The sequence below is a fragment of the Bombyx mori genome, chromosome 2 (genome assembly GCF_030269925.1).
Source record: "Bombyx mori chromosome 2, ASM3026992v2".
Taxonomy (NCBI): domain Eukaryota; kingdom Metazoa; phylum Arthropoda; class Insecta; order Lepidoptera; family Bombycidae; genus Bombyx; species Bombyx mori.
In genome coordinates, this window is record NC_085108.1 from 6165083 (window position 1) to 6178155 (window position 13073).

Below are 13073 nucleotides of genomic sequence, written 5' to 3' on the forward strand. Positions count from 1 at the left end.
TTGCCACGTACCATCCGGCTATGGAATGAGCTCCCCTCCACGGTGTTTCCGCGCTATGACATGTCCTTCTTCAAACGAGGCTTGCGGAGAGTACTTAATGGTAGGCAGCGGCTTGGCTCTGCCCCTGGCATTGCTGACGTCCATGAGCGACGGTGACCACTTACCATCAGGTGGGCCGTATGCTTGTCTGCCTACAAAGGCAATAAAAAAGGCACAAGTGAATTTTTTTAGAAAGATGTATTTTCCTCCGTCACAGATCGCCTCTCCTCTCCGCCTTCCAATCCTAACGTCGACAGGTTCAAGCTGGAAGAGCTGGAGATTGAGAATAAGAAGCTGAAGGAGCATCTGGACAGGCTCCGCGCTGCCGGAGACAGTACTCTCGTCTCCAAGGAGGTTATCGGTAGGTTTTTTTTTACTATCGACAACAATAATGCGCATCATTATGCCCGTCCATAAGGCTCGTGAGTGGAAGAGAGAGCGAGATACTCGCTTCACCGCTCCGATTTTTTATGACCCAAACTGCACGGACAAAATAATTCTACAGTAACATACACATACGTTGCCGCTACTGACCTTGAGGCTTGAGGTCTAAGTCTGAGTACTTGAGGTCTAAGTTTGAGGGCTTGAGTTCTAAGTGTGAGTATTTTACCAGACTAGTAACATACACATACGTTGCCGCTACTGACCTTGAGGCTTGAGGTCTAAGTCTGAGTACTTGAGGTCTAAGTTTGAGGCTTGAATTCTAAGTCTGAGTATTTTACCAGACTAGTAACATACACATATATTGCCGCTGCTGACCTCCAGGCTTGAGGTCGAAATTTGAGTTGTGTATGTCTGTGGAGGCGGGCTTACGATAAGCCCTACTTATAAATAATAATTATGCAAATTAAAAAAACAACGGGTTTGATTTTATCATACGATGTAATTCGTTCATCGTGGAGTTGTCCATGGGCCCGCGCTAAGTACGCACGTCCTCACAGCCACCAGACTCCGCAGACTTGTTACTCAAAAGGTCACGGCTACTCCGAATTAATGATTAAAGTACGCTAGGATACAGGTTCGATTCTTTTGATATCCATTTCGTTTTCAGATCAGCTGGGCGTCATACAGAAGGAGCTGGACCGGCGCCGCGACGAATGCGTCCAGCTGAAGAGCGTATTGACGAATCAAGTAAGTTTTGATTTTATTTAAATGTCTTGAAGCACACGCTGTATACGAGACGTGACTATACAGGGTGTGCTTTTTGTGTTTTCGGTTCTTCATGACTGAGGATTGTGGCCACTTTGACTTATCATATCGTGGGCTATTTTTTTATTAGTTCAATGGGTGGACTAGCTCACAGCCCACCTGGTGTTAAGTGATTACTGGAGCCCATAGACATTTACAATGTAAATGCGTCACCCACCTTGGGATATGAGTTCGAAGGTCTCAGTTACTACGGCTGCCCCGCCCTTCAAACCGAAACGCATTACTGCTTCACGGCAGAAATAGGCAGGGCGGTGGTACTTACCCGTGCTAACTCAAGAGGTCCTACCACCAGTGAAAAGCCACCTTTTTTTACTTTTACTTTTTTATATTCCAACGTTGTCAGAGTAAAATCATAAAAAAAAATTATTGTCTTATTAAGGAGACCAGCGTGAGTAATTGATCGAAATGGTCGATGCCGCCCGCGAAGGAAGGCACGTTCCAATATACCTCGCCCTCGTCCAGGCAACAACAATACAGGGTGTTCATTTCTCGATACTGAATATCGAAAAAAAAACTTTTGAGGGAGTCCGAATAGAGTCCCTTCTTTATTTCGCGTGAAAATCGTGTTTTTGGATCACTCGTAATTAAGACCACAACCGAAACAATAGGAGTTTTATTGTGGCAGCGGCTTACGCAGCTTTAAGTTATACACTTATTATTTTTTCGTCTTACTTTTGGCGGTAAAAATCTCGTGTCACAGACTATCTCTTCCTTTTTCAAACTCTCGTGCGTTCCGGCTTACGCATTATAAAAAAAGGCGCGTTCTTAAAGCCACACCTAATTATGTAGTATTTGTTGTATAACGTTCAAATCTATTCTAAAATATAAATCTACAGTGGTTTTTACGGATTTTCCGTTATAACTACTGAACCGTGCATCCGATTGACTTGAAACTTGGTGTCCATGTAGAAAATACATGTACTTAATGGATAGGCTAATATTTATATGAGTGTTGGACTCCCTACACCAGTTGCGGGGGCGTTAATGATGAGAATCTTTGTGGGGGTGAGAAAAAATTATGTTAATTTTAAATGCCCAGCGAAGCGGACGGGTACTGCTAGTCTAGTATATGTATGTGTGTGTGAAAATCTCTGATGCACATTTCGATCCGTATAATATTTATAAAGAATTAAATTTTCGTTCGAGATTTCTTCAAATATTACTGTGTTGGTTACATTGGAAAGTATGTGATCCGAATTATCATATTGCGACGGACCGTTCCCGCAAACCGTCTTATACGGAGACGTTAAAATCTATTTTGAAATTATCATGAGGGTTTCGATTTGGAGTCGTTACGGACAGATAGCTTGTACACACTTAGTAATAATTAATTGTTCTTGAAACAAGTGGCCGTTGAAGATCGTGTTTCATTTTTACGAGACAATCATTCCTCCATTTTGATGCTAACATCGCACCGCCGTACCGATGCAAAGTTCATTCATAATACCTAGAACTGCTGCGTCCAACACACCATCTAGCCCTCAGATAAACCCCCTCCACGGGCTTCCCGAGCGTTGTGACATGTTCTTCTTCAAACAAGACTTGGAAAGAGTACAGCCTATCTACTGCCTAGGAAGCCGCTTAGTTGTGCCCCTAGTATTGCTGACTTCCATGAGCAACGGTAACCACTGACCATTTACACGTCATTACGGATCCTCCCGAACCATTAACGGTGCCTTTAGGTACCTCAAGCACCGGTCACCGTCCTCGTCGAACCCGTCGCTTGCGACGAATGGCTCGACGAGTAAATTAACCCACAGACACATCTCAGGGGGTCGCATTTCCGATCCGGTGGTAGATTCTGCGAAGCACTGCTCTTGCTAGGGTCAGTGTTAGCAACACTCTCGGTCAGCCCCGCGAGCTCACCTATTAGTTCGGTGAATCTAGAATAACCCCTCGAAGTTACTAGAATAGGTAGGAAAAAAAACTGACCATCAGGCGGGCCGTACGACCCGTCTGATTACAGAGGCGAATAAAAATAAAAATTTATCTAGTGCAACGGTCAATTATCGTTGAATTAAAAAAAGCGTTTATTTTTGAAACTACCCTCGCCTCACTTTTTTTACCCATGATAGTTCAGAGACCTCTGAAACTCCAACAGTAACTGCAAAGCTTAGAGTAGATCGGATATATCGATTTTCCTACTGACGATCTTTCCGACTGCAATTCCAGGCATTCGCGAATGCGTATTAGTCCAAGATCCCAGGGCCACCAGACGTCACGTATTTTCTGACGAACGAAATGTGCACCGATTGCGTAGTGTTAGTATGTTCTAAGAACGCATGCCTACCTGCTAGCTCGCTGAGACGGCCAATTTTCAGGTCAGGTAATCGATCAAGTTACATAAAATCATTACGATTACATGCGCGTGGATAATGCCCTCGCGCTCTTACCTACAGAGGTATTAAATTGAATTTAGGGGATGATTGGCCTCTTGGATCGGTCTGTCTTTTTGTAAGAGGTTTTAAAATAGTTGTCTGGTGGATATATATAAAAATGAAGCATCAGAATATACGTGAAGTTAGGTAATTATTTTGGGAGCTTTAAAGCGTCTGCAAAGCAATTCGGCCGACGGAAAGTGTCTGGGAGTGTTGGCGACTTATTTTTAAGGATATTGCTTAAAATAAACGTAAAAATCAGCTTTCAGAATTTATGTGAAGTTCGTAATGAATTTATGTACCTTGAAAAGCTGATGCCTGAAAATTGGTCGTCTAAAAAAGCTAGTAGGTAGCCATGCGTTCTTAGAACATACTAACACTACGCAATCGGCCATATTTCGTTCGTCAGAAAATACGTGACGTCTGGTGGCCCTGGGATCTTACTCTATATTGTTTGAACGCTTAGTTTGATGTTTTTCGCTCAACAGAATAATAATGGTGGTAGGTCGCGATAATAAATCACACTGCATACTTTTAATGCGTGTAACAATAATAAAATCCAGGAAGTACTAATAAATGCTCTGTCAAAATATAGGTTATCTGTTAAAACCAAGTACGGTTGTATCTTATCATTTTAAGATAAATTTTGGACGAGACGATAACATGTAATGCAAAAAAAAAGTTTGAGAATTCGGTTTGTGCGTTGAAGATGTTTTATATTAAATGATTTTCGTATATTTGTAATTTTTTATTAGAATATTGTTTTGAATAAATTTTCGAATATTTAATTTATTCTTTATACTAAAATAGTTTGGGAACCGCCGGAGAACTGAACTAAGATTCGGATGACGCCTCAATTTTTATTTATTTCTTTTTATTGCTTAGGTGGGTGGACGAGCTCACAGTCCACCTAGTGTGAAGTGGTTACTGGAGCCCATAGACATTTACAACGTAAATGCGCCACCCACCTTGAGATGTAAGTTCTAAGGCCTCAAGTATAGTTACAACTGTGGTGACCCTCACATTAAAAAAAATGTTTACTACATTACCTCTCGTCTTCTCATCTAGATTATCCGTTCTCTAAGATTTATTGACAATAAGCTATAGCATAAATGGAAAATAATAATACTTTTTTGTTAATCCGCAATGTACAGCGAATCTTTTCCGTTTTAATCACAGATCATAGGTTTTAATCGTGTTCCATTGCGTGCAACAACAACCTTAGAATGTAACCAAACGCGTTCTTCATTCGATGTTATCATCTCTTGAATTTCGAGGCCTATTCGCAATAGCGGTAGGCAGTTATTTGACTCTTCCTCTGGCATAGCTGACGTCTATAACCGGCAGTAATAACTTACCATCAGACGTGCCCTATGCTCGTCTGCCTACTAGAGCAATAAAAAAAAATCCGGCTCTCAATACAACCTTTATAATCTAGAAAATAAGAAGCAAATCGGCCAACAAAAACTCTATTGATATCGCGTCTAAGAACATTCTCAACTGACATGTAAACATAGATTTATAAAATTAGTTCTGGGCTAATATTTACACTGAAACAATTCTTACAGTTACTCGGAAACCAAATATATATTTGTTCTTAAATGTTTTAAGGTCACCATAAGAAACAAGTGGGTTTATCAATTAGCGAGTCTCCAATTTGATAGTGTAATAAAAGTGATTGTATCATTTCGTAATTAGAAAACTAGGGTTTATTTAATTGTTATACAAATTTTCACGTGTTTGTTTCTTTCATTGACTTCTGCTATTATTATTATTGAACAAATATTTAATTGTTATTGTTGCGTTCTGAATGTAATTATTCTGTGATATAATTGAATTGAAGGCAGTTTTTTTATTCAATATCAAAAATCATTATTGTGAACACAGTGAAATGTGTATTTGTTGTGTGAATTCGTGAAGAATGCCCATCACTGGTATTAAAATATCGAAGACATTATTCATCGATGCTCCAATGCATAGAAGTCAGTTTCATTACAGCAGAAAGTCAAAGGTATTTTTTTTTGTTAATTCCACCAATTGTTATTTAGAAGGAATAAATGGTATCGACAAAAACTGTAAAAAAAATTTTAATCGGTCTTCGCGAATCTCGGATACTATTAAAAGTACTTTTACGATTTAGTTTTACGTTTTTTTTTAATTAGTATGTTATTTCTGATTTTTTCAATGCAGTTACAGTTTTCGTGGTCATTCCGAACGGTTTCTTTTTAAGGTCTCATTCGACATCTGAACACCGAGCAGATATTACTGTCGTGTTTTCTCTAAACTTATTTCTAGACTTTTACGACGAACTAATAGCATCTTGAGGTTTCGCAGCTGGCAACTTCTAGATCCCAGGATATTATTTGTTTGTTCTGTATGAAATAATAAGGAGGTAGGAACGTTTTTTTGATGTTAAAAAAAACGAAATAATACGTCAATGCCTGTTTAAAAAGGTGTAAGAAATACAGAATCGAAAGAACTTAAATTGTTTTTTTTCTTACGATTGACGACATCACGGATGCTCTACGAATCGTCTACGTATCGATTTTCGGTTCGAAGTTTTTGATAGCTGATTATGTGATGTATTTTTACATAGGGTACATAGTACATTAGTACATAGGGACTAAATTGAATTTGTTTTTTTTTTAACACAGAAGCCCTGGTTCCAAGCTCTTAAATCCGTCGTAAGTAATTGTAAATTTTAAAATGTAACACTCATCATACTCGCTGGCTTTTGATATGAAAATTTATTTTGCATTATTATTTTGCATAGGTAACATTTATTATTGCATGAATTTTTTAAAAGCAGTTTTATATTGAATGCTTACTAATTATCTAATTAATGTCATTGAAATCATAGGCATACCATGCATTTGCTTCGTGCACGTCATATGAAGCATGGTGTTTCTACAGAGGTCCTGTGTCCCCGCTGATGTGGCGACTAAATAAACAAAAGAATGTGGGTAGGGTAGATACCACCATCTTGTTGATTTTATCGCGAAACATGCATTTCGGTTTGAAGGGCGGGACTGTCAACAATTGAATATTTAAACTTTTTATGTTGGAAGCATTGACGCTGTCCAAGGACTCAAAAATGAGTCACTAAAATTATGAAAAAGTGTATTAAATTAAAGCAATTCACCCTGCATTAAGGAAGGAAAGAGTCTCGGAAAAGATGTTTATCTTTTAAGAATGAGTTCACACGAGGTCGTTGACTTCGCACGTTAATTAACTTACATCTTGTTGCATTGCGTGCTATGCAAAAAGCATGGTTTTCCTAAACCAACTGGTAAATCGTCGTTGTTGATCCAATAGGCAAAATACAAAGCAAAAAGTATAAGTACCTACATTTTTATATAATAATTAATTAGTAAACAGGTCATAATAGTTAAACGACTTAGTCGCAATCTCCAAAATACACATGGCAAACATTGGTTTGACAATGCTGAAATAAATAGTGAATAGTCTTAAACATCACAACAACCGCCCTCTTTGCGTTTTCATTTGATTCAGACGCACCCTGTATATTTATCTACTTTATCGGCAATAATTCTGATGCTATAACTGTATCGTTGATATGTGATTTTGGTATGTTTGCCTTTTTTTTTATTGTCCTTGTAGGCAGACGAGCATACGGCCCACCTGATGGTGAGTGGTTACCGTCGCCCATGGACTTCAGCAATGCCAGGGGCAGAGCCAAGCCGCTGCCTACTTAGGCTAGTAACCTCGAGGGGTTATCCTAGCTTCACCGGACGTGTAGGCGAGCTCATGGAGCTCAACCTGGCGACTTTGTTAACACTACCCCTAGCAAGCCCTACCAACTGTTCGGAAACGCGATCTACTGAGAAGGTCCGGCGAGAAACTCAGTGGGTTGTGTAAGGGTTGATTTTCACGACGAACCCTTTGTCGCATTCGATGGCTTCGACGAGAACGGTGACCGGATTTTGCCAGCATAGCTTGAATGCTGTAAAAATGTAGAAGAGGGATCGCAGCGCATAAAATAAAAGTTATACTATTCCAAAATCTTCTATTATAATAGTAATTAATAATTAACACTAATTTTATTACGTCTTACTCATTTTTCAACCGTCTTCGCCATCTTCCAATTCTCTGTCATTCTCTTCTCTCTTTCTTTCCGTTTTCTCTCACTCACATCCTAACGCTCCGTTCCACACTCTTTTCATACGTTCCGTTCTTACCAATCCTACATATATATTTAAACTAGTCAAACTTGGCGAGCTGTGTTGGCTGATCTTGGATTTGACTTTGATCCGATCGCTACCAGATGACAGAATCGTTTGCCAAGCTAATCGTGACGATTCCATGAAGACTTCATTGAAATCTGTTCAGCCGTTTCGGAGTCTATGGGGAACATACACACATCGACTTTTATATGTATAGATTCCATTTTTATTCTTCATTGTAGCATTGTTTCATCCCGCAATAATACGTGTTGTCCAACTATTATAAAAAAGCGTTTAATCTCATCAACTTTTAATTTTCAATTTTTATTTTTACATGCTTTCCGCCGCTGTCGTTGCATGGTACATTTTCGTCTTTTTAATTTATTCTAGATACGTTTAAATAATTTAATTCGCATGTCGTATTAATTAAAAGCATTTTTACGGTTTTAAACTAACGTCGTTGTAACTGTAAAATGATTTAAACAACAAAAATCGTAAAAGTGTTTTTAATAATTAAATTATACTTTATGAATTCGATTTTGTTTCCAAAACTTACTTTATTCGAATAGACGGTGAATCTGAAGTCGCTCGCCTCATCCAATTACGGGTCTGACGTGGACATCATTAACGAAGACGGTGAACTGGCGTCGGCCTATGAAGCGCAGAAGGGCATAAATAGGTAGGTATTGTTTTAGCCATATAGCCCATAGGAATCTACAGCGGAAATGCCGCCACCCACCTCGCGACATGAGGTCTAAGATCTCAATTTTTACAACGTTTGCCCTATCCTTCAAACCGAAACGCTTTACTGCTTCGCGACAGAAATAGGCAGGGTGGTGGTACCTACCAATGCCCACTCACAAGACGTCCTACCACCAGTACAGAAATAGGCAGGGCAGTGTTACCTACCCGGTATATCCACTTTTTTTTTATTTGTCCTACCTATGCTGATAGCCTTGAGATGCTATTTCAGCTTCTCCTTGACGTGTAGATAAGCTTACGGGGCTCAAACCGGAGTGTTGCTAACACTGGCCCTAGCAAAAGCAGTGCTTCACAGAATCTACACCGTATAGGAAATGCGACCCACTGAGAGGATCCGGTAAGAAACTCAGTGGGCTGTGTCTATGGGTTAATTTACTCGTCGAGCCCTTCATCGCAAGTGACGGGTTCGGAGAGGACGGTGACCGGATATCCACGTAGAACCGCCACATTGACCAACAGTGCGCTCACAGCCCACCTGTTAAGTGGTTACTGGAGCCTATAGATATTTACAACGTAAATGCGCCACCTACCTTGAGATATAAGTTCTTAAGTCTCAAGTATAGTTATAACGGCTGCCCCACCCTTCAAACCGAAGCGCATTACTGCTTGACGACAGAAATAGGCAGGGTGGTGATACCTACCCGCGCGAACTCACAAGCGGTCCTACCACCAGTAACAATAAACAAAGTAGACATATTCTATTTTACTCTCAACATTCCAGACAATTACAAGAAGAGCTGACAGCCGAAAAGGAATTCTATTCGAAGCACATATCGTCCGCTAAGGCCGAAATCGAGAGACTACGGGAAGAGAACGAAAAATATCAGAAGTGAGTTCTAAAAATACAGTGTGTTATTTTTTTGTTTATTCAAATGTAACTTTTAGAAAAGGAATTTCTCGAAACCCCACTGTAAATTTGTATTTCAGCACCGGAGACGCGATGAGGAAGCAATGGATTAAATTCTCTCATTTAAAAACAATGTTTACATCGAAAAATATATTCGTAAATTTGACTTTCACGTTGCTGCGTATTATGTAGTATTGTTGTTATTATGATTGATTTTCTTTTTTGTTGTTGATTATGATTATTTTTGTTGTTGTTACAAATATATTTATTGTTGATTTGAATTATATTTGATAATGCGAAACGTCTAAACCCATCCGAGATTTTTATGAAACGCAACGTATCAGAACAATTTTATTCATTATATTGTTTTTGATTAAAATACCATCGCAAAAGTAAAACGTAATTAGAATCGTGTTATAGACTGAGATATAATATTTTAAGATATTTAGGTCGGTACTTAGTTCCACAAGCTCTTTTCAGAGCCGCGTTGTAGCCTCAGGCTCTTTTCAGAGCCGCGTTGTAGCCTCAGGCTCTTTTCAGAGCCGCGTTGTAGCCTCAGGCTCTTTTCAGAGCCGCGTTGTAGCCTCAGGCTCTTTTCAGAGCCGCGTTGTAGCCTCAGGCTCTTTTCAGAGCCGCGTTGTAACCTCAGGCTCTTTTCAGAGCCGCGTTGTAACCTCAGGCTCTTTTCAGAGCCGCGTTGTAACCTCAGGCTCTTCTCAGAGCCGCGTTGTAACCTCAGGCTCTTCTCAGAGCCGCGTTGTAACCTCAGGCTCTTCTCAGAGCCGCGTTGTAACCTCAGGCTCTTCTCAGAGCCGCGTTGTAACCTCAGGCTCTTCTCAGAGCCGCGTTGTAACCTCAGGCTCTTCTCAGAGCCGCGTTGTAACCTCAGGCTCTTCTCAGAGCCGCGTTGTAACCTCAGGCTCTTCTCAGAGCCGCGTTGTAACCTCAGGCTCTTCTCAGAGCCGCGTTGTAACCTCAGGCTCTTCTCAGAGCCGCGTTGTAACCTCAGGCTCTTCTCAGAGCCGCGTTGTAACCTCAGGCTCTTCTCAGAGCCGCGTTGTAACCTCAGGCTCTTCTCAGAGCCGCGTTGTAACCTCAGGCTCTTCTCAGAGCCGCGTTGTAACCTCAGGCTCTTCTCAGAGCCGCGTTGTAACCTCAGGCTCTTCTCAGAGCCGCGTTGTAACCTCAGGTTCTTCTCAAAGCCGCGTTGTAACCTCAGGCTCTTCTCAAAGCCGCGTTGTAACCTCAGGCTCTTCTCAGAGCCGCGTTGTAACCTCAGGCTCTTCTCAGAGCCGCGTTGTAACCTCAGGCTCTTCTCAGAGCCGCGTTGTAACCTCAGGCTCTTCTCAGAGCCGCGTTGTAACCTCAGGCTCTTCTCAGAGCCGCGTTGTAACCTCAGGCTCTTCTCAGAGCCGCGTTGTAACCTCAGGCTCTTCTCAGAGCCGCGTTGTCACCTCAGGCACTTCTCAGAGCCGCGTTGTAACCTCAGGCTCTTCTCAGAGCCGCGTTGTAACCTCAGGCTCTTCTCAGAGCCGCGTTGTAACCTCAGGCTCTTTTCAGAGCCGCGTTGTAACCTCAGGCTCTTTTCAGAGCCGCGTTGTAACCTCAGGCTCTTCTCAGAGCCGCGTTGTAACCTCAGGCTCTTCTCAGAGCCGCGTTGTAACCTCAGGCTCTTCTCAGAGCCGCGTTGTAACCTCAGGCTCTTTTCAGAGCCGCGTTGTAACCTTAGGCTATTTTCAGAACCGCGTTGTAACCTCAGGCTCTTTTCAGAGCCACATAAAAATTTCGAGCTATTGTTAGAGCTTCGAAACTCTCACTTCTTCGAAAACTATTTTATTTTGAATGCCGCCCTAAAACATTGAGTATTATTACATTTTGATCAGACACCGTACCGATGTAACAAGTGAATATTATTTGTAATAAAAAACTTGCTTCATTCAATGTAATTCCTTATTGCTGAGCATATGAAAATTGATCGTAGTTTTTTTGTGTAGTCTGGACCGATCGTGCCCTACATGTTAATAAATGTTTACGTTACGCTACTTCATATGATTGTTTCCAGGCTGCTGAGCGCGGACCTGAGCCAAGACCCGAAGGACAAGAGCCATGAGTTCGCGCAGAACGAGATCATCAGGCTGGCCTCAGAAAGTCTGGCTCTACAGGTACACTCATCTATATATATAAAAATGAATTGCTGTTCGTTAGTCTCGCTAAAACACGAGAACGGCTGAACCGATTTGGCTAATTTTGGTCTTGAATTATTTGTGGAACTCCAGAGAAGGTTTAAAAGGTAGATAAATATGACAATGTTAGGAATTAAATAAAAATAACAATTTAGTTTTTTTGTTTGATGTCGGACGGATTCCTTTCGTTTGTTTTAAGTTTATTCTAGACAAAAGTTTAGGTCTTTTACTTATCGATTGAGGCACTACGAAGTCTGCCGGGTCAGCTAGTCGCTCATAAAAATCCCAGAGTGCAGCGCCTTCTGTGCTTAGTACGAGCTATTTAACGTTCTCGATATCGTAAAAGTTTGCGTACGTTTGCCGCTAGGGGCGCTGTTCCAACTCCATACAAATTTGAGTTAACTTTTACGCTGTCGAGAACGTTAAAAAACTCGCATTAAGCACACTGCACTGGACAAGTGTTCGAAACATAAGATAACCTACCTAAATGTTATGTCAGCCGATTCATAATAATTGACATATTGCGACCGTTTCAAATCCCAACACGGGCGGGGAGGCATTTACTTTGTTTATGGTACTGTTAGGAGATGCAGTTGAAGATAAATAAAATCTCTTCATCGTCATATTACCAATTTATAAGTACTTATTTATTCATTCATCCGCTCATTCATTATTTGTTTCGTTCATTCGTTTATTGATTGCCATTCATTGCATTTATTATTCTTTTATTTATTCTTCTTCTTCTTAGCGTGTTCAAGGTTTAGGATCATGGTCGGCTTTCCAACTTAAACTCCTCCACTTTGCCTATTTACTATTACCTATTTATTTACTTTTTAGTAATTATAGACTACACTGTACAATTATAATTATGTGTTTACTGTCGTATTCGCGAATCGGAAATATAATTATAACTAAAACTGTTTAATCTGACTTTTTTTTTTTAAATTATCATTACTGTTACGCGCCGGGGTTAAACTCGGGATAAACTTCCACCGAAGTACAAAATAAAACTCTATTTAACACTTAGAAGAGTAACAGAGCACTTTACAATTCTTAGTTCATTTCTTCCGCTTCGCTTCAGGTGATCCGTTTGCTGTTTCGCTTCGAGTAGATCCGATTAGTCGATACGATAACTCTACACTTATCGAGAACATTCCCGATAGGTCGAGTCGTTTCGATATGTGTTTCCGCTATTTGATAATAGATGACGTTGCACTTCTCGAACGTTCTAGATTTTACTAGTTCTTTTGAATTTTGTTGCTGCTAGTCGACGACAGATGGCGCTACTCTTACCGGCGTAACATTACTATTTCTATCAACTATCTCTATCTATCTATCTATCTCTCTCTCTCTCTCTCTCTCTCTCTCTCTCTCTCTCTCTCTCTCTCTCTCTCTCCTATCTATTTTTATCAACACCCACTTCAGAGCCCGTAATTCTCATTTGGTAAACCTCTTTGCGTTACGGACATAA

General features: G+C 40.5%; 2 protein-coding genes across 4 annotated transcripts in view; one reads left to right on the top strand and one right to left on the bottom strand.

Annotated features, from left to right (window-relative positions):
- The window catches only part of LOC101735982 (transcription factor CP2-like protein 1), a 204404-nt gene that overhangs the window by 131425 nt on the left and 59906 nt on the right, over positions 1 to 13073 (bottom strand). The gene's annotated exons all lie outside the window — the stretch shown is intronic.
- Positions 1 to 13073, top strand: part of LOC101736113 (unconventional myosin-Va) — a 76308-nt gene that overhangs the window by 41696 nt on the left and 21539 nt on the right. For 2 of the 3 annotated variants that reach the window (XM_038015241.2, XM_038015251.2), the window contains 6 exons: positions 257 to 400; positions 1091 to 1170; positions 6281 to 6310; positions 8380 to 8489; positions 9294 to 9401; positions 11482 to 11581. In XM_038015241.2, the coding sequence (XP_037871169.1) occupies positions 257 to 400; positions 1091 to 1170; positions 6281 to 6310; positions 8380 to 8489; positions 9294 to 9401; positions 11482 to 11581 (572 nt within the window). The remainder of the gene's footprint in view (positions 1 to 256; positions 401 to 1090; positions 1171 to 6280; positions 6311 to 8379; positions 8490 to 9293; positions 9402 to 11481; positions 11582 to 13073) is intronic. The other variant, XM_038015246.2, reaches the window with a different exon arrangement.